Here is a 27,276-nt window from a genome sequence, read left to right as displayed (position 1 = left end):
ATGTCCTGCAGCAATTTTGCATGGCAGTTTGATACATCTTCTGTAAAACACACACAGTATGAGCCTATATAATCTCGGTGAGTAGTAGTTATGAACATGGCTCTTGTATAATATGATTATGAGGAAACTTTGGTACTAGTGTCACTGCTCTATGGAAAATTAGACTGAGGACTTTAAAGGTACCAGGTAGTTATGGTCTTCCTCCAGAAATGGCGTGATGGTCCATAAACAGCTCAGAGTCCCTGAACAAGAAGCTTAAATAATGGGTTACTTTTAAATGAATTGCCATCTGACAGCTTTTTACATTTTTTTTTCTGTTAGTTATTTTTTTCCCAAATGCGTCATTTAAAATAGAATTTGAGATTATGGCGTAAGGTGATGTATGTGTGGCCCTCATGTAGAGAAGGAGGAGGTTGGGTTTTGAGAGAACAGCAAAACACAGAAGACCTTGGTCATCTGAGGTGGTTTTTCAGCCTTCTTTCATTCTGCCTGTTCTTTTCTGTACCAATTGCATCTTACCTCACCAGAAAGTTTTGCAGGTCACAGAGAAATGTGAATCTCAGGCTGGAGTTTGTATCCTTCAGAATACTCATCTTCACTCCAGTAAACTGTTGCTAGTATTTGCAGCTGACAGAAGTCCTCTCTCTTCAGTACTGTGCTTCCCTGATCCTCCTCACCTGCGAAAATGAGCTGCTGACACTTGTACCTGCACAAAGGTGCAGGAAGGGCAGGGGTTAAAGATTGCGACAGGGAACAACTTACCCCTTGCAAAACACTCTTCTGAGGTTACAGAAAACAACTGATAAGACTAAGTAGGGCTTTTTTTTTTTTTTTGTGATATTAGTGCTGGGGTTCTTTGTATTTCTATTTTTTTAAAACTGTTGTGGGGTAGGATAATCTTTCTCTGCTGCTTGAGTTTAACTTTCCCAGGACACGTAGGACAACAGCATTTTAGGTACTACTTTTTGCCCTAACTCCTTATTTTAGCACAGAACCTGCAGAGGTGAAATAGTTCAGTGCTTTGTGTATCCCGCTGTTCACACAGCGTCAGGAAGAATGTATATACTTTTTTTTTTTTTAATTATTACCATCCTACCATTTTGTCAGAATACCATGAACGTTAATTTTCAGTACAGAAGAGTCAAAAAAACTTACAAGGTAGATATTCTTGTAGAAGATCCTGTGTATTTCATTAAAAAATCCCTCTGGATTTTATCTTCAAAGAAAAATATAAAATTCCTTTTGTATCTCCCACTAAAATTCTGTCATATCATTTCTTTAGCTTCATCTTTACCTTTTGCAGTGTCCTTTGTTTTCTTGCCATAAAACCCCAACTAGTCTATAAGAAGCAAACTCTTTCCCTTCTTTAAACTGCCTCGTGGTAGCGGGTCACTTACATTCTGTTAATTTTGTCAAATAAAACAACTTGTGTAAATTACTGCTCTGGTTGCTCACATTATTTGGGCATACGGCTCTGTTACACCCAATAGCACATTTCCAATGGTTTCTTAGTTTGTTTTGGTGACAGTGTTTCACCTCAGTGCTTTAAAATTAACATGTCATTAAGCTGCGTAATAAGATACAGTCTTTATTCTCAAACAGTCAAGTGGCAGGGGAAGGCAGGGCATAGTTTTGCAGTTTATTCAAGAGAAGTAAGAACCAAAAAAATAAAATCTCTGAAAGTGGATTAGCCAGTTACGTGGTGCTCTCTGTTACAGGATAGCGAGGCCAAAACTGAAGCATTTACAGTAAAACTCATGTTCACGGAGGTGGATTATTTTTCCTGCTTTGCCAAATGTTGCAAAATGCTGAGTGTTAGTACCAAAATAATCCATGCAGCCAGTTCTGGCGGAATCTGGGGACAAGTCTTCTTTGAGTTACCAGCAGCATTTGGTATACTTTTATAAATATTGTGCGGTGTGTCTCCAGTATGGATAATTAGAGGTATTTTTAATAACTGCAGTTCAGTAGATTAAGAGTTAAAAGAGTGCCTTTGTTTTTGGAGGCAAGATGTTAATCTTTGACAGCACATTTTTGACATGTTACTGAAAATAATTTTGTACACTGGCTTTGATACTATTTTCAGTGTTTGTTGTGAGGTTCTTTTGAGCAAAACTGCTGTCAATGAGAGCCCCATGGAAGCAAAAATAGCAGCTAATCAATGTCTGTTTTATCCATGGAGTTAAGTGCTTAACTTAAATGGAAAATAGACTTATTAAAAAAAATAATCTTCCCAATGCGAGGTAACAAGCTGCTGCAGCCTCGTCTCCTCCATTCCTTCGTGTGCGTTTGGCCTCAGTTCTGGGTTTGAGTTTAAAGAGGGGTTGTGTTAGGTGGAAGAAAGGTTGTGGAGGTTTTTTGGTATGGGTTTTTTTTTTTCTTCATGCTTCCTAGGCCTTTGCCTTTGAAGTGTGATTCTATGTGGAATAGATCGTGTTTGTTTCTCTTCTGGCCTTTCATCAATGGTGTATCCTCTTCAATTGCTATCTCGACTAGTACCCGAAAAATGTAGGGCACTAGGCTAAATACTAGCAGTGCTCTGCACAAAGCTTAGCGTAAAAGCGTTTGGAAATCCTGTACTCTGAAGTATTTCAGAAAAGTTCCTTCAAAAGTTCTTGAAACAAACATATGGGGCCTCTTGGCACAGAGGCCTGGGATGTGGTCCCGGAGTTGTGCATCCTGGTCTGCCACTGATAATTGATTGGCTTCTCATTTCCTGAAACAAATGGTATGTTTGGAGTGTGGTTGGTATTTATTTCTTACATTGCTCTGCATAAAATACTGTGTTCTTAATGCGCATCTACTTTTTATTAGATCAGGGTTACAGCCCTATTCCTTAAAAGGATGGGATCATCAGGTGACTTCTTGGAAGCGTATCGAGTCTGAACTCTTATCGTCACCGTCATAAATGATACTGGTTTTCCTTACGATTCATCCTTTTCTTCCCACCGTCATTTTGACTTCATGAGCTACCTGGAGAGAGAAATGTGCCAAACAGATTGTTAATTGTTGCGGTTGCTTTTACTGGAGTCTATAATAAGACATCTCATGATGGAAAGGTGGTTGTACATGTTGAAAACCTGATAGATGAACATGTCACCGTTGACATGAAACATTACAAATGTGCCTGTAGTCATTTCATTCATCACTACAAATGCGATTCTCTTCATCTGCTTGGCATGCATATATACGCAGAACGGCTGAACAGATTTGAGCATGCCTGTGTGTCAAGCGATAGCCTAGGTTGAGCATGGTGGTAGAAACATTTGTTCTCTACGTGAGATTGTTTTAAGTTCGGGGACCTCCTCTGCTAGCTCCACTGCATGGTGACGGTGGTTATTGCTTGAAACATGATGGGAACCTGGTGGTGTCAGTCCGAGCTGTAAGCATTGTTGGTCTTGAACGCCCTGTTTCATCTTTTGTTTGGACTCCTTGAATTCTGCAGTTTGTTTTGTTTTTTTTTTTCTTTAACGTTTAAGCTTCCTGTTAACATTTGGACATACAATGCTTTTCAGAGGTAGTGTGTTCATTTAAAAAAAATCAGCCTGGGACAACCACAAAATACTTTTAATCTGTTCTTGTAAGGATGCTTAATACTGATTAAAGTGTTGGGGATCAGTTTATATTCTACTTATAAGGAAAGCCTAAGGAAATGCAAAGGTGTTTTACTGACTGCTGAGCCTGTGGACCTGTGTTTCTTACCAATACTCCACACTGTCTTCAAAGATGAATTAAGAAACAGTACAAAATTACACAAAGTTTTTTGTTTGTTTTTTTTTTTTTTTTAAATCCTGTCTCCCAGGCCTTTGAGTTCAGAACTAATTCAGAAAAAAGCTGCAAACAAACAAAAAAGGACGGGGAAAAAAAACCCACCAAACAAAAATACTTCTATTTCAGTGTGGTTAGTCACAGAGTGGAAACTTTGGTCTTGGTGACAGCTTTCTTAAAGGGAGCTGGGCAGCTTTGCAGCTCAGGCAGAAAAGGTTGTAGACAGGTCAGGCCTCTTTTGATCAAAAGGGGAAACATGCCCTGTTGAGAGGTGCTTATATGGGGATCTGAGCAGCATTACAGCTCACTTTCGTGCGCTACAGCCTCTCTGGCTTTTCTTTAAAATTGTCTTGCTAAGAAAGCAAGATTCATCCATTAAGGATTAATATGCACCTCTCTCAAAATGGCTTTCATATTTCATCTAGACATGAAGACTTGTTCCAGCAATTATGTTTTAAGAAGATCTGAGGCGAGTTGTGCGTTTGTGAAAAAGGATCGGCGTGACCCGAATGTTGCGGCAGATGTCGTAAAAGCTGCGGTTTTGGAAGGAGGGGATCTGCAAAGGGCTGGAAAGTGCAGGGTCTGTCACAGGAGAGAATTTCAGTTTGGGCAGAGTCCTTCACCTGCCACAGATGACACCTCTTTAAGCCAAACATGAACTTCGGAGGTGCTGGACTTGTCTTTTGTGCAGGAAGAGCCAGCTTGCAGTCTGAGTTCACACGGCGCATTTTGTAGGATGGACTAGGATGTGCTTTGTAGGAACAGGAACACTGACAGTGATACAGAGCACATAAAGTTTGGACTTGCCGTTTGAAGACCGCTGCACTCGACTATGGTACATCATAACAACGTACCTTCAGTGCTGTCCTTGCTCAGTAGCCACGTGGCAATATAGTGTCTGCTTCGGGCACGCTCGCTGTTAGGCGGTGAAGCACCCAACAGCTTTGTGACAGGCTTTTAGGACATAGTAACTGAGTAGTTGAACTTCATTTGTGGAGTTATGTAAGAAAGAAAGACCTAGATGAAATGTTAGAAATAATAAAACTTACTGTAAAATGGTAGCACCAGAAAGCTTCTGTAGTGGCCGCGTTCCATGAAGACACGTCTCTTCTTAGGCTGTAAAAGTGAGCACTGCTGAGGATGTCAGTACAGTCACATTGGGGTAGGAAGTTTTTCTTGGCCATCTTTGTATCCTTACCATGCTTTCACTCGAGTACCTGATAGTATCTTGCAGTTAGCACGTGCCTTATGTGCTCTATAAGACTCGCAGAGTGATTGAAACCACAGATGATGGGGTGAAGTTATTTTTTGCAACTAGACGCTTGGGGAAGGAGTTACAGGCAGGGCATGTTGTGCAGCACATCCTCCTAGTGTCCAAACAGGCTTTGATGTAGGAAGGGCGGCTGTGAGAGAGCCTTAGAGGTGCATTGCCGAGCTCTGGGTAGGGAGGCACCAAGAGCACAGAAGTGGAAGGTGGTTTGGAAGGGGAGACTGTGAAATGGTGGCATTCATCAGGGGATTCAAGGAGGGAAGGGAGAGAAAGAGAGCAACAACACTAAAATCAGTGAGCTACAAGATTGCAAACCTCAATAAACTCTGAGAAGAGGGAGATGTGACTCAGAGTTCTTACAGATGCAAACCTGAAAGAGGACTTCAGATGAGGTGGCAGCTTAGCAGAATTTTTTGTTATGGAGGCAAGCACAAACTGTCCCAGTTCAAATGAGGGATAGAAAATATAGTAACTCACTGACTTGATAAGTTTCTCCAGGACAGGGAAGGAAGGAAGGAAGAACGCCTGACCTAGTTTCCAGTAGAGAAGATTTCAGCAGGAATAAGTAGAAAAGAATATTCTTGCTTCTCTGATATTTGTTGTTGGTTTTTAATTTTTTTGAATTAATTTTTTTATGTTCTGTGACTTGTGCTCGCCAGAACATGCACCTAGCTGTGGTTGCAGGGAATATGAAGAATCAGCAAGTATTTTAGCAATAAAAGGAAGACAAAGGATTTGGTCTGCTGCTCAGCAGGAAGAGGAAGTTACCAACTTCTGACACAAAAATATTTTATTGAAATGGGGGAAGGGAAGCTTGTATCAGTCTTTGGCTAAGACTTTAATTGAGAGCAGATGGCAAATTAAATCACTGGATGCTTAGTGGCTGGTGTGAAACTATACAACTTCAGAGCTGCGAGCTGTTACCTCTGACACCTTGGGAAGAGTAAATAAGCTTCTAAAAAAAACCAGAAGAATGAGCATAATACTTAGACTGTCTTATTCATAATTTCTAATTTCAGTTTTTAGAAAGGAACATGGAAACATAAGAAAATTGCAAGAAACCAAGGAAACCGGCAATATCCAGCAGATTTTTCTTTTCAAAAATAAACCATGTCAGAGAAACTGAACTTATTTCTGTAACTTGGTAACACGGAAAGGAAAAACTAGTAGATTACCCTGAGGTGAAGTGAAGCTTTTTAAGGCTCTAAACTAGAAAAATGTGGTCTGCATATAAACTGCTCTAAATGGGTGCAGAAGTCTTTGCATAATGTGTCAATAGCTCAGGGCCTTCGAAGGGATGAGGCAGGTGGGACTGTGCAGCGGTCTGTCCTGGGTCTGGCGCCGGACGGTCATTAATGACCTGGATGATGCAATGGAGAAGATACTGAATCTGCAGGTACTGAAATAAAAGACATTCTGGGTGTTTCCACTAAAAATAGAAAGGAACTGGATGAGCTAAATGTACATCCTGTGTTTTTCATGTTACTTCATCAGACTATTTCAGGATTTTGTGGAATAATCCACTGCAAAACGGGAGAGGAAAGGACAACTGGTTGTGTTGCTAGCCCATAGAAAATCCTGAGATATTTGTAGTAGTTGGATTCGACACGCAGCAGTAAAAAAAAAGATATATGCCTGTTTACGCATTCCAATGTGACAGCTGATTTGTAAGAGCGGTGAAGTCGCCCTGCTGTACCCTGTTTTGGAAAGGCTTCTGAACTGCTGTGTAAAGCTTTGAGCACTAGATTTGGATTTGAGAGCTTTCCAAGGAGCAGGGAGAAAGAAATGAGACTAGAGAAGCTGACCTGCAGTGAAAGGCTGAACAAATTGGGAACTTTTTTTTTATCCTGGTGGGGGTGGGAATTCTGATTTTTATTTATTTATGTATCTGCCCGTGCTTTCTGTGCCTGATGGGACCACAACATTTCAAGGTTAGTTTGCCAACAGGAATCACAATAGTGCTAGTATTGGCAGACAATATAGAAAAGGTGTGCTGATGTGGTTAATTCTGCATGTAGCTAATCCATCTATAGCTACTTCTTTTCCTTTCTTCCCACCTCTTCTTGCTATTACATTATTAAACATTACGTATCAATGGCTATGGGATCTCCGTAGTTGAAGATGAGATAAAGGATGAGCGTTTAAAAGCGTCGGGTTCATTCATATCACTGGAAGCACCTTGAATCAGCAGGTCAAACAACCTAAAAGAAATCAATTCAGCTGTCATACTTCAAGCAGTAGCCCTTCTTCCATCCCTTTTGAGAAGGTACCTTTTCTCTTAGCCATATCAAATGCTTTTTGCAGAACACCTCGAGGGACTGATGGTAGGGAGGGTGCTCTAATACAGCCTCGTTTTGTGGTGCCCTTCGCACAACCTGCGGTACTTCTGGTGAGTAGCTGCAGTTATTCAGCAGACCACAGGTGTTAGAAGATACATCAAGCTCCTTTTGATGAGGCTTTCGACACAACAGTTGGTGCTTAAGTCAACAGTAATTTGCTGCTGTGCTGTCTACATCTTAGAAGCTATAAAATTATTTAGAGTAAATCCAGTAAAAACTGTAGTGGAGTTAGCTGGTGATCTTAGGCAGCAACTGAAGGAATGGTGAGTCTGGGATCGGGGCAATCCTACCCTTCTTAAGTGCCAGGTACACAATTAAGCAAATTCCAGATGTCTTTTATGCATAGTACAGTAGTTTTACCTGGAGTCAATAATTGAGGAAGTGCCAAAATAATTTGAAAGGATGATAGGAAGGGTTTTTTACTCTATTTTAGGCCATAAAGTTCAGGAAGAAGGAACTGAGGAAGCTGCTCGGGGAGAGGGTTTTGTGGGGATCTCTCTCTCACACACGCACACAAAAATAACATATCAGAATGCTACATTTCAAGATACAGAAATTTGGTTCTTGGTTGGTTGTTTTTTTCCCCACCCCAGAACATACTGGGGTGATCCTGGTGGTGGTGTAATGGCCAAGAGAGAGAAAAAGGAGGTGCACCCTCTTAGGCTGAGAAAGAAACAAGCTGTTCTGAGGATGAAAGGGGCTGATGGTAGAGTCCAGAGACTGGCACGGAGTGAGCAGGCAGAGCAGTAGAGGAGATAGATGCCTTAGTGAAGAGAAACTCAACTGCTTTCAGAGTAGAAGAGGAGACATTAGAGTTATAGACTCCTCCGTCCTCCCATTACCCCCTTGATCTGCTGCGTTGGATTCCCAGGCTGCTGTAGCCAAGCTTCTCTGCTTGCAACCACATCTTCCCCATCTTCCCACCCATCGCACGCAAATCTGCTGTTGCTGCCGTGTCCCCAACCCGCACAAAAGCCAGTGAGAGTGCTCGAGTGCAAAGTGACTGAAGCGTAATGCCAAAACATGTGAATAAAGATATTAGGACATTCGTGGTTATCTGGTTGTAGTGGTGTTGTAAGGTTTGTACCTATAGATGTGGATTATCTGCTGTCTGTCTTGACAAATAATGTTTAGTAGGTTTGTTGAGCCGCAGGAATTTGTTAATATGTCTTTCCTTCAGTTTTCTCTAAGAAATAGGGAGAAATAATCTCACCATGGATAAGTTTAGCGAAGATTTGATTGCGAGAGCTTTCGGTGCGGCTTTTTTCGCTGGGAGAATATGTTTGTAGTGGTAGCTGGAAGAGAAGAGAACTGAATGTGCAGGATTAAGCTTGAGGCCCCAGCTTCCTGTATAAGGGGAGAGGAGCTCACGAACCCGAGACGCCAGCCAAAAGGAAAAAGGGTAAAGGACAAACATAGACCGTGCGGTTTGCTGCGCTGCGTGCCAGCTGCTGCTGGGTGGACTTCCTGCTGTGGGACACGAGTGACATTTGGGGCAGTCACTGTGCAAAGCTGCCCTCTCGCTGTGCCGAGCGCAGGACGTGGATGAGGGCAGCTCAGCAGATGGGCAGTTTCTCGTGGTTTTAACGGTTCAGAAAGCAATAGGGTTTTCTTTCTGGGAGGGTTTAGGTAAAAGACCTCCTCTCATGAATTTTATTATTTAAGATTAAAGCAAATGTTGAGAAGTAGGAAAATAGAAGTTCTCAGGAAAAAAATAACATGAGGAATCCACGTGATCTAGTCAAAGAGCTCCAGGTTTGTAGGAGGCTTGAACACTGCAAAACCAAGTGACTCAGTAGTGCTGATTCCAAAGCCTTGCTGGGACCTCACTTCCCTTTGAAAGCTCAGTTAAAGACATTATTTTGACAGGATTTACACCTCGCTTCCACAATCTCTGATTTGGGAACCGACGATCAAATGACGTTTACAAGCCTAGTTGTCTGCAAACCAGGCACTACAGAGTCTCTCTTTCTCATGTCTTGCACCTTTGATATGTCTTTTTGTAGGGAACGTGAAGAGCCATGTGAAAATCCAACCCAGAATTATATCTTGGAGTGCTAATAAATTAATAATAATTGAAAAAGCATTTGTAGTAAATTAGGTAAAGGAGGAAACTTTCCTTTTCTTACTTTCTTGCTGTGATAATAAGCAGAGTATCCCAGCTCTTGTGGAATGCAGTACCTTACAGAAGAGAAATTAAAAGATCTCTTTAAAGAATAACTGGGCTGAAAGTTGACTTAAACCTGTAGTTGCAGCCGGGCAGTCGAGTCTGTAACAAATTTCTTCCAGTCACCTTAATAAAAATGACTTTTCTGTCCTCAATCTCCCTTCCTTATTCTACTAATCCTTCCAGCAGAGACAACACATAGAAATGAAGACAAAGTCTGTGTTTGTTATATTTGTCCTTTATTCTGCAGATTGTAGTGCATGTGCTCCTTTCTCAAAGGACACCTTGTCCAGTTCCTTAAGTGTCCTTAACTTGCTGGTGGCTTCCTGGAAAAGATACTTGAAGGCTCCAGGGAACTGAACTCAGTGATACTGCCTTCTAACGCAGTCTTGCCAGACACAAACACTTAAAAATACTTCTGTAGTAGAGTATAATTGGAATCTTGCTTTCTGATTTCTGAAACATCTGGGTTCATATTCTGCAGTTTGTTTATTTTTATACAAATCTAGGAAGGAATAAGAAGCCTGAGGCCGTAGCGGAGCCATCAGACTGTGGAGTCAAGGCTTAGACAAGATCGATGCGGCTGCCGTTCTTAGAAGGACTCTTCTCTTCCTAGAAGTTTTCATCCTTTTAACAGGCAGTTATTTTGCTCCCTCTGCTCTCCTACATAATTTTTTGCTGCTGTAAATGGTTTTGCTTGTGGAATTTTGTTTTATTTACATATTATATTAGTAATGTGGCCTACAGATGCCTACTCGAAATCAGGATTCTCTTGTCTCCTTTGTGTAAACAAACCGGTTTTCATGAATGGCTGAGAAAATCTGTTCTACTTCAGATTATAACACTGAGTTATGGACCAAAAAGCATTACATTCCTTATTGTGGATACGGTAAGTGATTATCTTTTGTGATGGCAGTTACAAAGCTATACAGTGTTGTTTTAGAATTGGTCTGATAAACGGTGAAATATTTTGTTAGAGCTTAATTATGGAAAACAGGAGCTTATGGTTTATACCTATTTAAATGTGTACACGAATCTTTTCAAAGTAATAGGGCTAATATAGTACTGCTTCTGGAGGCTTGAAAAGAAGATTTGTTCTCTAATATTAAATTTCTAATGTATTATTCATGAGGAAAGCAAAGCTGAAAGCTTTTTTTTCTCCCCTCAGTAGAAATGAGCTTGAAGAATACATTACCTGTACAGGAAAAAAAAATAGTGTAAAGGACTCTAACTCTTGCTAATCCTGGAGTGGTGCATGCAAGTACTATTGGAATTTCCTCAGGGAAGAGGAACCAGAATTGTGTTGAAAATAAGCTGATAGGATCATTGAATAATTCGTACAATATTACTGCAATGCAATTCCTTAAAAAAAAAAAAATGTCAGGGTAATTCTAGTTAGAATGTGCTTTTTAGAGTGACAGAGTGGCTGTTCACTGAAGCTGTTTTAAAGTCCGTGTCTAAGAATTATTACCTCTCTGGTTTGGATACAGGGCTGGGCTACATGTTTTTGTTACTTGTACCACTTTCAAGCTAGCTTTTCCAGATGTGTGCGTATGGATGTAACGTATTCACGCATATACGTATGTACTGTTGGTTTATTAAGGCAGGCAAAATGTGCGTGAGCTTTTCTATCTATGGCATGGAAATGGAATTTGGAAAAACATTTAAAGCTCTTTAGCATTATGTAATATAATAAATTCTTTCAATATGGAATATTTTCAACCTGGTGCAAACTTATGTTTGTGATTACATTTTCTGCTGTCCTATCACTATAAACAAGAAGTATAAGCCAAGTGACATCATCTTTAGTGATCTCTTTGATTTGTACTTTTCAGTGTACTTTCTCATTCCTAGATCATGCTTGGTTTAGTTGCCTGAAATGACTTAAGAAAAAGGAACACCAAGTTGCATGTTCAGACAAGAGCTCTCAAGATACTTTTTTCCATTGCTTTACTCAAATCTTAAGGAACAATTAGTTTATTAATAGGAAAAATATTTGTAATTAGTAATAACTATGCACCCAACGCCACAATTATTTTGTGGAAGCCCTAACTTAAATTGTTACTGCTAGGTGAGGTCCTTAATATTTAAGTATTTCTTACATGCAGTTAATGTTGCTTCTAGAATACGTTGGATAAAACAGCGCATGATAGCACTGCAGGAATTTGCAGGAATTTATAGTACCTGTGATATGGGAATAAAGTTAGGATGTTACAAGCTAAGTACTCCTTTAGACCTTACCATTCAATTATATGAGCACTTCTGAATTTTTAATATATATTCAGCCCCAAGCTCCTAGTGAAAGGCTCTGTGTGTGCCTTACCTAAGCATGAAAGTGAAGCAGGGAATATTTTGATGGTGTTTTTCAGCCTGGGTTTAAAAAGTTGTTCTATAGACAAGGAACTGTTGCGCAAAACATATGAAGCCACTTGCCCAAAAGAACAGAAGGTCGGAGTGGAGCAGAAAAGTGAACCAGGTTCTCTTTAGACTTTGCTGGTTGTCTTAATTGGTGGGGTCGACCTTTTTGTCTGTGCAGTGCATACATCCTATCAAGAAGTACAATATAGTATTGTCTTTTGTCACTTCATCCGAAGGTTTAAGGAAGCCTCAATTCAGTGTCCCCAGTTGTTCCTTGGATCAGTTAGTACCTTCTGGCATTACTTGGATTTTTGTGTTGTCTTTCCTTTTAAGGGAAGCACCCAAAACTTGCGGTTGCAAGGGAAACTACGTATTTCTAGCTCTTTTTTTTACGTATTCGTTTCCAGCCACATTCCTTAACGATTGCTGTGATTTTTCCAATGACATAAAACACAAGCAGATACAGATGTTTGTACCATAAGCAGAAGAGCAGGAGGAATGTCGCAGATATCTAGAACTTGCATTTTTTTAACGTTATTTGTGAAGATACACCTATCCTTGGGATTGAAATGGAGACTTAAGATAGCGGTGGGAAACTGAAAACCTGTGGCCAGAAAGCAGGCACAAACATTACGCAAGCGCTGTAATTACCTCACATTGTTATCGGATGGCGGTGAAACGTGTTTTAACGTGTGGCTTGTCAAAAGTATTTGGAAACTGTGCTCATCCTTCATTAAAGGAAGGGATGAAACAGCCTCTACAACGCTGGCGCTCACCTATAAATGTGCGCAACCTGATTGAACAAGATCTTCAAACAATTGAGTTTTCTCAAATGAGGAAGGAAAAAAAAAACCAAACCCAAAACAAAACAAGTTTTGTGGATAATGTGCTTGCTTAAGTCCTGCGAAACTCAGTGTCCAAGGCATCCTCTGGATGAAAAAATTTTCCACTTTCACCCTTGGCAAAAGGAGGGAGGAAGAGTGGAGAAAAAGCAGCTGTGAAAAGCCATCCAGCAGCTCTGCCCCGTTTGTGTAAGCTCTTTCCCTTGCGAATTGTGTTGTGGTCTTTGAGCTGGTACACGTGGTATTTTGGGCGAATTATGTTCCATGAAATGATCTGTCATCAGACTTTCTGTACTGTGGCATTTTTCTTGCAGCATTCCCTGGGGAACTCTCTGGAGTCCCCAGGCACGCTGCAAGCTGGGGTACGCTCAGCAGCTCATTGGGGGTGTAGGAGGCCACATTTGATGTCCAGTGTTCCTGGTTCAACCTTGTTGAGGAACCTCATGTTAAGCCTGTGTTTTGTTTTGGTTTTCGTATGAACAGCATTTTCCATTTGTATTTTGGATATGCAGATTGAGAGTCTGGGAGTCAGGAGCAGTTAGGAAATAGTATTGGTATGGGTAGAGGAGCAGTAGGATTAAATGAAGGGGTTATTTTGCAGCATTTTTAGGATAAGCAAGCCTGATGGATGGTTTTTGGTCTTGGCCAACTCTGCTGACTTACAGGAAAGTCTAAAGAAGTGATGCGGGGGATGGTGATCTTTCCCCTAACTGCAAGTGTTTGCAACATAAACAGCTGAGCTATTCAGCAGCAGCTCTCAGCGGAGGGAAATAAAAAAAATATTGGCATTTTTAGGGTGGGTTCTAGTGTAGACAAATCGGATTGTGCCCTACAAGTGCTTCTCAGCTTGGCTTTGTGAACACTGCCTGTGGCCAGCTGGGCTGGTGACTGAACTGCCAGGAGGCTGAGGAGAATATCCATAGAAGTTACTTTGGAGCTATAATGATAGAATTAAATAACAATATTATTATTATTGTTGTTGTTGTTATTATTATTATTTCTGTTTAATGTGGAGGCGCATTACCACTCAGAAACTTCCCCCCCACTAGCTTTCTGGGTCTTGGCAGGAGATATTTGGCAATGTGTGCCTTAAACACACCAGACCTTACTTTGTTTATTTTGTAGGGCTGGAGTTCCTTGCTTGTGTTGGGACCATGGGAGGGGACTCGCGCCTTTGCTCATGCACACGTATTACTGGAGAGGAGTTCTTCAGCAGAAAGGAGGATGTCTCCGTAGCCGTACAAGAGTTAGCTCCAGATTTGTACTGTTAAATTTTGGTCTGAGAAAATCGTGTTTGGTTGTGCATTTCTCTTGTCACGTTTTCCTATGTCCCCAAGAAAAACATGATTGTGGAAGAAAGGCAGTAATGAAGCAAGCCGATACGCAACTATTTGTCCTTCTCATTTTGGTTATGTGGGAGTGGGAGAGATGCCAGATATTTGTCTTGTTTTGCAGCAGGCATGCAATCGCATACAATGCTTTTCTGCTTTAGCTTTATATAGCTTTGGGAGATTAATTCAAATGCAGAAGCCTGTTTAGATTTTAGTAATTCACTGAATATGCTGGGGCTGGGCAGAAGGAGCTAAATGGATAGGGAGAGGCTCTGCCCAAACTAATAGCACTCAGCCAGTAGCCAGAAGAAAGCTTTTAAAATAGCTTATGCCGTTTTATAGTACAGGACATAATACTTATTATTTGGGCCAAAAGGGATTTTTAAAGCTATTAGGATAAACAGCACATGCAGCTGTGGCAGGTGTGACCGTCTTAGGCAACGCTTTTCTCAGTGCAAGTTCTGCCGTACGCAGCCGGGTCTCCCAGAGGCACCCGTACAGTTTTCAGTTAGAAATTGTTGTTGCCGTCCCCCTCTTCCGTCTCAGTTTGAGTTACGACCCACATTGCGGAGGGGTTTGTTGTGTGAACACCTGCTTGCAGAGCCGGTACGGGCATCTCAACTGCAAACTGGCAAAGTCCGAGTCAGTTAGAGCTGCGCAGAGAGCGTGAAATAACTGAAGAGGAGCGATGCTGAGTGTCGGTGCTGGCTGGGGTTCCGTAAGGTTAGAGCTTATTGTCCTGGGGAGAGGAGAAGGGCCAGATCCTAAAGATGGCCTACTAAGTGCTGGAGTATATATGTAGGTATAGACTTCATATGATTTAACATTTATGGGTCTGTATGCCTGGGATTTTCCATCTGAGCTAAGTGCAATAAATGTACTGGATCAGCCATCTGGTTTGGGCTCCTGCATGAGATCATCAGCTGCTTCTCTCCCCGGAGCCTACTTGGGACCTCTGCTTTTAGAAGTGCTGGTGATTAGACAAGGATCCTACCTCCCTAAGAGATGAAGAGTAAGTGCTCTGCAAGACCTGGCTTTCTTTAGCGCCAAAAACAACAGGGCAGTAAGATCTGTTGAATGTAAATAGTAAAAGTCTGGCTCTTTTATCCCAAGTGAGAAAAGGATGCAAAGCGGCGGGGGTAGTATTGTGTCATTATGTACTAAATAAACCGCTCACCCTCACCACTCCATCAGTGATGAAGGAAACAGGCTTTTTTTGCCAGATTGTGATCTGGAAGTGTTCTACATAAACAGCCTGAGCAAGAATAGAGGTTGAGAGAGGCTGGGACCTGGGCGAGCTGTAAAATTAGAGTAATTTCTGTTGCATCATGCCTTGGTTATCTCTTACAATTAGCACAAAGGCACATCCTGAAGAAGTAAGCTAGGAAGGAGTTTTAATTTTGTTAATGGGCGCAGGTGCTATTTTTACCTTCCTTTATTCTACCTTAGATAAGATCAATATGTGGCCTTTGTTTGGGGATAACAGGAGTGGATTTTGTAGGATGTATCCACATAATTACAAATGTCATTGCTCTTGCTCCAGTAAACAACAGAAAGTTACTGTACTGTTTTGGGTTTGGTTTGGTTTCTCTTCTCTTTTTTTTTTTCCTGGTAGAATTAAGGAAACAGTTTATTTTTAACTTTTCCAAACCTGTAGTCCTGAAGACACTGGTTATTCAACATCTTCAGTTATTACACAGCGGTCAGTTATTCAAGCCTTCTTAAGACTTACATGTAAAATAGCAAGTGGCTACCTTTCTGCTTTACAGGATTGTTAGAAGTTAAAGCATGGCTATTAAATTGTGTGCATTCCTTCTAGTACAAAGCTGAGGATAATTCAAATAGGTCAAAAGTACTTGGTGTTCTGGGTATTTGGAGAAACAATTAAACATGTCTGCAGCTGTTTCAACCTGCAGCTGAACTGTCAGTTTGGTCGAGGCATCTAAGTACTTGTTTAAGGCACCAAAACGCTTTTTAAAAAAATCCCCTTCTGTTAAGCTTAATGGAATAAGAAAAAATTAATTTATTTTCATTTTTTATTATCTGAATTTCTAAACAGGCAATGAAATGTGGCTTTGTTCTTGAAAGGAATTGCTGGAAGTTGGGCAAGTTTTGCTGCTTTTTCTGTTAAAACTGCAGTAACTTTATCATACAAAGCTTGCAGTTTCCTGTATCTTTTGTTTCAGTCTTAATCTAGTTTTAGCTTTCTGAATATCATATTTCCAGGGGGTGATGTGCTGCTTTTAATGGTCGTGGAATGCTGAATGGGTAAAATAATCTTAAATCCAAAGTACAAAGTTTGAAGGGCTAGGAATGAGTATTTTCAACTTATTCCTTGAGATCAGCTGAAAATACACTTAATGTTAAGCAGTTCCCGCAGTCCATGCTGCTACAGTAGATGCTGGCATTGGTTGAATTACCTTATAGGCTGTTGATAGTTATCACTTCAGGCTTTTTAATTCTTAAGGTGAAATTCCTCATTTAGCAAGTCCATAATTTATATATAGAAAAAGATAAATGTAAGTCGAAGGTTTTTTAAAGGTGAATTTGATATTTGGTTCAGCTTTGTGTTTTGGTACAATGTACGCACACAGCCAGTAAGGAAATAAAGTCTCTCTGTATCAGACCGCTGGACATTTTGAAATAATGTCAGATCTATGTTGGTTTTGCCTGTTCCTTCCATGGCAGTCAGCTGTGGGGCTTTTTGGTTTGTTTTTGGTACTTGATTAGGATTCAGAATAGACATTTAGATGTTTTAAATTTAATATGAGTACATTACATTTGTCTTTCAAAAATGAGAGCATGTATGCTGCTGGCCTTTTTAAACACACCCCAGGGGAGGGGAGTTTGAAAGCCAGGGAGAGAGGGCTCGTGCTTCACCAGGGCAGTGCTAGGTATTTTAGCAAATTATTGATGACAATTTGTAATACGCTTTTGTGGGTTTGGTTTTTTTTACTTAGCTTTTTACTTAGGAGTATAACAATAGCTGCTCTGTTACAGAGAGATGAACTACAGCTTAAACTTTTCCTCAGAGATACCTGGCACTGCTGCTGTTCTGCAGATGACAATTCCATGGAACTGAAACACTGCAATGGTTGATGTTCATAAATGTTGCAAATATTTGGAAAAAATGAATTCATGAAGGGTAACGTAAGGTTGGGTAAAACCTACTCCATGGAAGCTAAAGCTGGAGGAGAAACGACTTTGGCAACAACTCCTCTTAAGTGGGATTCTGTCTGAGCAGATACACTGAAGTGTCTTACAGACTGCTCCTTGAGAAATCCCTGCGACTAAACATGCAAGAATTAAGTTTATAATAAAAATCTGATGTTTTAATTTTGCTCCAAAAACCCCTGAATTCAAACAACCTGCCAAAGTGGTACTAGCTGTATGCTGGCTGTAACTTGATTGCGAGAGCGGTTTTAGGTTTTGGATCATACTAATAACCAAAGCATAGGTCCTAGCGTGATTTAGAGAAAGTTCCTTCTTCCAAATGAGCGGGGTTCCTCTTGCTTTCTTTGCTTCTGGGTTTCACAGTCTAGAGAAATTTGTGGGGGGGAAGAGGGGGAATGGAGAAAAACATTAATTGGTCCAAATAACTACATCTCTATTAAAGTCAATGTCTCTTTGAACTTATACAACTTCTGTTTTTCTTCCAAAGAAAGATCTTTCATAGCCAAGCATGTTCCTTACTCGGTTAAGACAGAGTCTTTTCCAGAAGTTACGTTATTAAAATGCCCTTGGTTCTATAAAACATGTTACCAGAAACAGCATCATTTTAAACGTGTACTTTCTTGCAGAGTGGGTGTTTTATGAGAACTGCACTCGATATCCACAGAATAGCAATGGATTGGGAGAAATGAGTGGTAGTTGGAAATAGGCATCAAAGGAGCTACAAAAAAACCAAAAAGGCACCCTAGTTTGATTTTTACTATTAGGGATGTATCTTTTGGGGAGCAAATTTTGGATAAGTGATTTCCCTGGCAGGAATGAGGATTGTAGCCTTTCCCAAAATATCCCCAGGGAATGAACAAAAAAAAATCATAAGGTAAAATAGAGAAACAAAACTTTTCCTTGCAAGGGAGCGCTCTTTAACAGCGTTTTTGCGAGATGAATCCATTGGAGAAGAGCCGTTCCTAGGAAAGAGATGAGGAAGCTTGCAAAAATGGACTAATACTTTAGATTTTATGTCTTACTGAAGTGTTTGCTGCAAAAAGTACAGTTGGGAATGTCACTGTCTCTATGGGAACATCTTAACAGCTATATTTAGGAAAAGTAAATTAAGCTTATTCTCCTCAGATGAGCAAGGTTTTGGTAAGGCTTTGGTTGGAGCTGTAGTAGTGTATTTGAGGGGAAGGAGTAGAAGATTTTCTTCTACGTTTGGTTTTGGTGAATCACTTGCCTGACACTTTTCAAGTCAAAAAGAAGAGTGCCGAAACCTGTCACCTGTGTTTGAGTCACCCTTTTCGCAGCAGGAGGCAGAAAGAAACTCAGCTTAATTTTTGGAGTCAAACCTCAGGTTGTGAATTTGGTCAATAGGGGGAAAAGAACTCCCAAACATCTATTTATTAAGCTGAACAAACTTGATAAGGAAATGAGCTGATCAGGGGTACGGTGCCCGGCAGTGTTCTGTAAGTTGGGTTATGCTTTGACTTGAAAAATTAGTTGATTGGATGTAACCTGGGCGGCAGGTGGACGGCTTGGTGTTCCACGCGCTGCGCAGTGCCTGTGGAGCACGGAAAAGGGGACTTCTACAGCTCTCCAGTAACTTGATGGAACAACTTCTTAAGGAAAACGTGGCCCGAGGTTGCAGAGGCTGTGCGTGTCTGTACCATGGGCGAGTATCCGTCTGTCTGTCCATACATTCATACCACGTGTAGTAAGGAAACATGCTCTGCAAAGTGCTTTTCTTTAGCTTGTTTTTCGCTTCTTTTTGTTTGATCAGCATTGGTTCAAAGTCTATTTTTTTCTATTATATTAGCTTTTAATTAATGTTTGGGGAAAACTGTGAACTGCGTTGGTTGCGTGATGCCTTCAGATGCCTGTTGCTCACTTGTATCTGCTTTTCCTGTGTTTTAGCTTCTCAGCATTAGGCGAGTTGTTCTCCTCTGCCTTTCCCACCATGTTACATGTAAGCACAATCCGAGGCAGAGCAGATTGGATACCGCACATATTTTTGCTCCATAAACACATACTTGTTTACATTTGCTTTGTTGCCTTTTTGACTCTTAATACTCTTCCTATCAGCTGTGACTACAAATTCTGTGATACTGCCATTCTGACCCCGTGTGCTGCTCATGTTTCCATTTGTTTGTTTCTCCTTTGCCTTCCCTCCCAAGTATTTAACAAATTATTAACAAATATCTTCCAAGGTTAATGAGGCTGACCTGGGAGCAATTCAAAAGAGTCAAGATACACAAACGCATGTTCTGGTTACTAATTCTGTTTGTTACTCTACGGCTGAAGACCAACATCAGTGCTGAGTCCTTGTTCTTCAGTGCTGCACACAAAATGGAAATAAAACAAATCCCCTTCTTTGCACATAGGTCTTTTCTGCTGTACAAAATTCAGTTCTGATCCACTGTTGCAGCTTGATTGTAAGCTGCTACTAATATTTGGCAAAACCTTCTTAAAAAAAAACCCTCTTGACATATGTGCAATTACTGCTCGCTTACAGCACCCTGCAGAAGCTCAGCGCTGCAGATTTTGCATCTTTAAACTTCCAGGTCTTTGCTGGTCCAGCTTCACAAAACCATGACATTACACCAACATTGCAAATGCGTCGAATTCTTTCTATCGGCAGAAGAGGCCGGTTTGGATTCACAGACCGCATCTGCTGGTGAACTTTGTGCAGTCTGCTTTTTTTTTTTCCCCCTCTCTCTCTCTCCCCTCTTTTACTAGAAGAAAGGTTTGTTTGTTGGCCGCCCGCTCGGGGCGGGACAGGAATGTAATGCATGCACAGACTGTGCAGTATTTCCTGTTCAACTGCCGCTCCAAACCTCGGCACTGGGAAAATCTCCAGATGGAGCAGCTCGGTCTTTGCTCAAACAACGAAGAAACACTGCAGCTTCTAAAATGCTTAGATTTTTTTTTTTTTTTTGCAGAAAATATATTTTTCTAAAGTGAATCTTTGTGGTGTGCTACTGCTTTAAATGTGTCATGTTCTATGGATATTGCTTCTGCACTACTCAGATTACCGTGGCTGAGACAAAGCATTAAACTTAGTGAAGCACTATAGGTACAGAGAAATGGCTCCACAATGTCACTACAAAAAGTTATGTTTATTTTGTAGCATAAGACCTTTCTATTATGTTGCCCGTGTGGTTTAGTTAGCTTTGTTTTCCGTCCAGTTACGAAAGGTAGTAATCTGGTAGAACTGGAGCTATTTCTGCATTATTTGCTGTATTTTATTTTGCCCTTAAGCTGTTTTGAGGCATTGCTTTTGCATTGCACTTCAGAAGTGAAATATCTTGTTTCAGAAAAAGGAAAAAAAAAAACAACAACCTTTTGAGTTTGATCACTTCTGCCAGCGAACACTGAACTCCAGTGCTGCCACCTTGCCTTCTGTGTAGTGTGAAAGTGAGATGAGGGGGTTTATTTCTTTTAGATTTTTTTATCTTTTCTTTTCAAGTGGTTCTGGTCCTTTGTGCATGTGGCAGCTCCGTTACCATTTCAGACTACCTGCTGATGGAAGGGTGATGTTGTGGGGTGTGGTTAGTTATTTATTTACTAATTTTATTTGTTTCTTTTAAGAAGATGTGTATTTTGAGAATTTATATTCATAGGCTCCTCTGGAAGATATGTAGTGCTGTGGCTTTTCTCAAAAAAGGCAAATACTAGGAAAAGGGTCTACTGTGAACTGTATATATATGCATACACGCATTAAAAAAAAATGTTATGTATCCCTGTAGCACGTTTTTTAGTGTGTTCAGCAGCTACTTAGTCCTATGTGAAAAGGAAGGGAGCACGCACAGGGTCCACCTTGAAGACCGGGACACCCCGTTACGGGCCCTTGGTCCTTGTTGCTCTCTCACAGGATGCTACGTGCTGACCAGGTGGATGGATGCTAACGCAGGACAGGTACCGAGCACAGGTCAGGCTCTTCTCTAGCTTGGAGGAGAATCCAAAGAAGGCTGGATGGGCACATTCAGCTCCTGTTTAAATACTGTCCAGCTGTTTATGTAGAAGGCGAAGGTACAGCAGCTGCCTGGCTCACCTTGCTGGAGGTGGACATCTGTCCTCTCTTTTGTATTATCATCCATCTTCTGTCCCTGGCTGTTCCAGTGGCAAGCAAGACAGGCCCAAAAATGAAAGCGCTAACTGTTAATTAGTTCCTTCCTGGATCACAAGGAGACCTACTTTTCAGTCCTTTGGAGATACAGATCTACATATGCTGCTACTTGAAATTGGAAGTGGTCTCAGTGTAGCCCTGTTAGCTTATCAAGCACTGGAGCAGGAAAGGAGGCAGCCAAAATCTGCGCTCTTTAATTTGAACTTGAAGGTGTTTCACTCAGAACATAGTTCAGCGGGTTAATTAGGTTGTTAAAACATTTTTAACTTTTCAGCTTCGTTATGAAATGTGGATACGCCTGAAGCAGTGGATCTGCTTTCAGTCTGGGAGCTGAATAAATGCAAGGAGTTGGGCTCCGACAGATGGATTTCTTTTAACATAGTGTCTCCTAGTAGCAACCCTCCTAATTTTTTGAACACTGCAACACACCACAGGTGTTTAAATCATGGCTTATATGAGAGCCTGACATGTCTGGTATGAAGGTTATACCGTCACACATGTGTTTGTCCAACCAAACCTCAGTGTGCCGGCTGAAGTGTACCAACAGTTTTATGGGTTTGGAATTTGCCTTGGGATCTGTCGGGTTTCTGTCCTGTTTTGAGGCTTTTCATGGTTTCTTATCCCTCCTTGTCAGTTAAGAGGCTTCTGTGTACAGCTGCTGTTTTTAAACATTTACTGGCTGTATCTCATGATGCATCACAGCCTTGTACAGAGGGAGCAGTGCTGAGCACTCAGTCGTGTACTAAAAAAGTGCTTCAGAATTTTACCACTCCTGATCCTTAGAAAACAGGCATCCAATAACCAACGGCAGGTATTTAATCCACCCAGATTTGAGAACCCTAATTAATGTACAGCAAAATAATTTTTTTACTTTAAGCTGCCACAACAAAAATGGTGCCAAAGTTTTGTTTGGTTAGGTAGACGTCTTTTTTCTTCATACAGCTTGAGCTGTCTTGAATTAACATTTGTCCCGATGATTTATCTCCTTTTGTCCTAGGTACTGCGTGAAGGTGTATTTTTATAGGACTTTTGCAGGTACGGAAAGCAAACTTAAGTGTTCTGATATCCGCTAGGTAACGTCTCTTTGAATGAGATAAGCTGCTCTTGCATAACCGTTTGATCTTAGCGTACAGGTGCAACTTCTGAGCTTGTTTTCCGAAACATCATGGAATGGGTTAATAAGAATAATGGCCACTTTCTGTTAAAATGCCTAAAAGTTCATAAATTATATTGGCATTTGTTTCAGATCCAAGTACAGTGACCTACTTTAGGTGGATTAAAGTGAGATAAAGAAGAGATTATCTCAAAAGTAAAAATCAGCTACTTGGTTATTTTTCCTCCATGTCCCCACCTGTTTTACATGTTTAGGCTTTTATTCCTTGGCCCCAGCCATGCGATCAGCTCCATCCAGAGCAGACTCACTGCAGTGTATGGGAAATGGGAAAGGGTTTGGGGTGGGGAATGGTAGTAAAATGTTTTGGGAAGATTTTTCTTTCACTAAACTAGTCTGAGATCCCTCCCTTCAGACAAATAATTTCAATGGAAAAAACAAACCTTAAGTTTTATTTAATTATGTTTTTTGGGGGGAAAGAGGTTGCCAGCTTCAGTTGAAGATAATTCTGGGGTATATCATGCTGAATATAAACAGAGCAATTTTCTTGGGTTATACATATTTGAAGGCTAAAGCAGTAGTGGGCGGTTGTTTCAGGTATGTGACAGTGCTGTTCTTGCTATATTTTCTGCAAAGCTCACATGGAAGGTTAAACATTTCACTGGTAAACTGCGAATGGCATTTAAAAGCAAAGTTATGTGGGCATCACGTGCGGATTTGGCATCAAGTATTGCAAAATAATTTCTATCCTGGTCAATACATCACAAAAAAAGGAGCTCTGAAAGCAAAGTTGCCGGTTTTCTGCTACTTCCCTGTTTCTAGCTTGAGTCATGTAGGATATAAAATCCTATTTTTCTAATAAGATCAAATGCAGCCTTTTTGGAAGACTGAGAAAGTATGCAGCTCTAATCATGTATAAATTTTGAAACGGCTTCCTTTTGAAGAAAGGCTCTGTTTAATACCACTTTATTCTGACTTACATCTTTCCATTTTGTATTATAAACAAACTTGTTAGCAGAGAGCTCACGATACACAGATGTTCATTTTATTGCATTTAGCAAGTTCATCTGTAAGTGCATGGAAAGTCTCTTCATTACCCAGTTTATATTATTTGAGAGGACTGGCTATTGCATTCATTTAATTAGGAAAAATTTGGCAGTAATTAGCTCACTCATGCACCACGGAGGGATGGGCTGGATTAGGAGCCCTCCAGTCGTCCCACGGTGGCTTTCCGGAGCAACAAGGGCTTTCCTGTGCGACGGCTGCACAGCAATCTGCTTTTGTGATTTCGTGCAACTACAGCAAAATCTGATGGGAGAAGCCCTGAAATGAACTTTTTTAGAATGCAGTGCATGAAGGAAAAGCTTTTTCTTCACTGTGTAGCTTGTGCTGCTGTTGGAACTGTCCTGGTGGGAGAGCAGCAGCGCAACGCTTCTGCCTCTAAAGGATGGTTAGAATGAAAGGAGGTTTGAGAAGATGCTGTAGGTCCCTTCTATTAGCATGCTCTTGTATTAATTTCTATTATAACATCTGTCTGTAATGTTTGGTTTTTTTTTTTTCTTCCTGTTCTCTTTTTGTAACCACCCAGTTTGGTATCTTCTATTTAAGTTTACGTGATTGCAGTAGGTTATCTTAAAACTTGCCTTTATCTTTCCTTGAACCGCTCCCCAGGCTTACTAATGCTGTGGGTTCGTCAGGACTTGCCAGAAGACCTTAATAAGCACAGTTTTGTGGACCATCTTTGACTTCCAGAAACTTGCAGGCGATTCAAGAATTAACTTACTCGCAAGCAGCGGGTAGCACGCAGGTTATGAGCAGCGAGGCTGGCCGTAAGAAAGAGTGCAGGAGAGCATCTGGAAACGATAGGTGTGACTTTGCACTTTCAGATCAGGGGAAATCTGGACCAAAGGGACTTCCCTTCTGGCAGAGAGCGTTGTGTTCCTGTTCCTGTTCCTGACCCTGCCTGTAAATAATCTTTTAGAAATTCAGATAATTTGACAGTGTGCTTTGCTGAAGGCTCCTGCAGGCCTCCGTGAGATCCCTGGGGAAGAAGTAGTTACGCAGGGATCTGTGCAGTCTGCTCTTTGGTGTAGTATTAAGCTATATGGAAAAGGGAATAAGGAAATAAGGTGACAAAAATTATAAGGGAAAGGGTGTGTATTTGTTTGTGCACGTACATGAATGCGTGCATATATGTGCATCTGTATGTTGATTTAGAACTTAACTGTGAAGAGTTGTAGGAAGGCAACATGATTTTGAATGGCTGGCCTCTAAAATCTTAGACTGAAATTAAGTGTAGATACACGTGACATTTTCTGCATGGGAAGAGATGTCTTGACTTGTATTTGCAGTGACGCCTGAAATAACTACTAGTGAAGAGATCTCGGTGTTATAATAAGATCTTCTGAAAAGGCACATTAGCCCAATGGTCACTTGTTGTAAAACACAAATAAGAGATTAGGAATTACTAAAAAAGTAAGAGGCCAAAGCACCGTGTGGGTGCATAAGCTCATGGTGCTCTCTCCTTTCATTGTCGATCTTGAGTGTGGTTCTGGTCCCCCTGCTCCTGTTCAAATAAGTGAATTAGAGAAGGTACAAAGATAAGAAACAAGGAGGGTCAGAGTTCGGACACAGCTGAACTGTTGACTGAGCTGTGGACCTTCTTGCCCCAGGACACTTTTGACACTAAAAGTTGGGGTAGGTTCAAAGCTTCATTGGGCAAAGTCCCGAAAGAGGATTTAGTTGAGGACTGTAACATACGCCGTTGATGTCTTTGGGTAAGGAAGTCGTTAAACTGCAGTTATAGTGCACCTGGGATGTGTTAAGGGAAAGCATCGCTCCAGTCTTGCATTGTTGCTTTCTTCAACTTTTCTGCAGATATCTGCTGGTTACAGTCTTCCCGGCTTTCACAGATAACATGCTTTCATATTGTGAAGTTATTTTGCCTGGGGTTTTTTGGTATGCAGTGCTTAAGTGCTTGGTATGCAGTGTTTAAGATTGTAAAAGGTCACTTCAAGTTGTCTTCAGCATCCAGCGGTGATAGAGGTAATGAGTATAGTACTTCTGTGGATGCCGTAGGAAATCAGTTCCAGAAATCAAGGTTGTAACTCCCAAAAGATGGAGTGGAAAAAAAGAAAAAGTGCTCTGAATTCCATACGCTGGATGCTGCTCAGGCGTGGAGTTGAGATAATTCAGCTTACCACTCCGGTGTCATCACTGCTGGGTCTTTTAAGGAACTGGGCTTTTAAGGAACACCAGGTTTTGTCCTCTGCGCTTGTTTTTTTTCTCCTCAAAATTTGCTGGCATCAAGAATACCTAAACTTATGGTAGTGATTCAATATTAATGCTTCTTTACATCTTCTGGGTTACAGTTGTTACCTATATGTACTGTCAGCGCTTCCAAGAAAAGCAAATGAAGCAAACAGCACGCCTGTCGCATTTGGTGCAGTGGAACTAAGGAAGGAGAAACTATTTTCTGTGATGCCCAGCACTGTCATAGTTGCTCAAAACAAGATATGGTGCAAGTCTTTCCTACCTATGCAGTACCTGTGCGTGTTAATACTGCGTGGCACGTAAAGCCACTTGAGAGCTTCTGGTCCTTAATGCATCCAAAATTATAATTTATTAAGTCACAGTAGAGCCTCTGTAACTTATTAAAAAAAACCCCAGATATCTTTAAAATAATACCTAAATCAGTGGAAAGACCTATTTGAAACACCAACATATTATGAATTGCAAAATTGCCACGATGAAAAACAATACGAAGGAATATTTTTCGTAGAACAAGTGTTTCACTGAGCGAATGTGAGTGGCCATTTGAAATGTATAATTGGATCAAGGAAAACAAGAATTCTTAAATGATTCGGACAAATCAGCAGCTTTTGTCTGAGGTTTTAAAATATTTAGACTGTTTACTCTGTTTACTGCCTCTTTCAGACCTCTTTGTAGAAAAAAATAGCAATGTTAGTTCCTGAGTGGTTATGCTGTTCCTGCTGTGCAGCTGAGGCAGTTATGAATTTATTCATTTAAAAATGCTGCGGTAATTCTTACCTGATTGCAAGGCTTGCTACAAACAGCAGCTCAGAGCAGCAAGATACAAACAGGCCGGAGGAGTCACTAGAGGTGAGGAGTTCAAGCATCTCTCAGACACATATGTCTTCAGAAGCTGTAGCCATCGGAGGCCACGCAGCATCCCTGCTTTCACCCCTCCCCATTAAACGCTGTAGTTGTTGGACTTTGTCCTGGAATCTGTTAATACGGCTCTTCGCGTCTCCGGACCATCCATGGTCTGATCTTAGTGTTATGAAGTTTGGGACCAACATGATGTGGTTTAGGTAAATTTTGGCCTTGCGTGCTGTTTGTATTCAAGAACCTCCCAAAGACTAAGCTCAGAAGTACTCTGCAACACTTCTTCTGCAAATATTTGGTAATTAGTTTTTCTTGCTAAACACGCTCACTTTTTATTAACTTCACAGAAATGGATCATGAGTTGAAGACCTACTTCAGTCCCAGCCTACAATGTAAGCTGGACTTTATTAAAAAATGCAGTCTTGGCTTTGGGAGGACTATTTCATGCATAAAAATGGTTTGCAGAATGAAGTTTAATGTTACATTCTTGTATCTTACGAAGTCCAGGAAAAACCAAAGCTTATGATAAACGCTGTGTAAGAGCATTTCTATTTTAAGCATTCAAATTTGATTATTTGCCATCATATTTTTAAGTAGAGGCTGAAAACAAGATACAGCTTATTAGGAAGGTTTCTGTGGCACTAGCTGTAGGGAACAGGACACAGAACATT

The 27,276-nt window shown here is 40.8% G+C and overlaps 1 protein-coding gene across 6 annotated transcripts in view; it reads left to right on the top strand.

The window, feature by feature from the left end:
* Positions 1-27,276, top strand: part of CTDSPL (CTD small phosphatase like) — an 84,945-nt gene that overhangs the window by 17,864 nt on the left and 39,805 nt on the right. Inside the window, exon 1 of one of the 6 annotated variants that reach the window (XM_064445126.1) lies at positions 10,324-10,433. The exons of 3 other annotated variants lie outside the window; for them this stretch is intronic. In XM_064445126.1, the coding sequence (XP_064301196.1) occupies positions 10,352-10,433 (82 nt within the window). In that variant the 5' untranslated portion in view covers positions 10,324-10,351. Of the gene's footprint in view, positions 1-10,323; positions 10,434-27,276 lie in introns of those variants that run through there. 2 more of the 6 variants (XM_064445130.1, XM_064445128.1) reach the window with 2 other exon arrangements.

This window comes from Phalacrocorax carbo, chromosome 2 (assembly GCF_963921805.1).
Source record: "Phalacrocorax carbo chromosome 2, bPhaCar2.1, whole genome shotgun sequence".
Taxonomy (NCBI): Eukaryota; Metazoa; Chordata; class Aves; order Suliformes; family Phalacrocoracidae; genus Phalacrocorax; species Phalacrocorax carbo.
The sequence above is the reverse complement of the archived record's forward strand: the minus strand, read 5'-3'. Positions and strand labels throughout refer to the sequence as shown.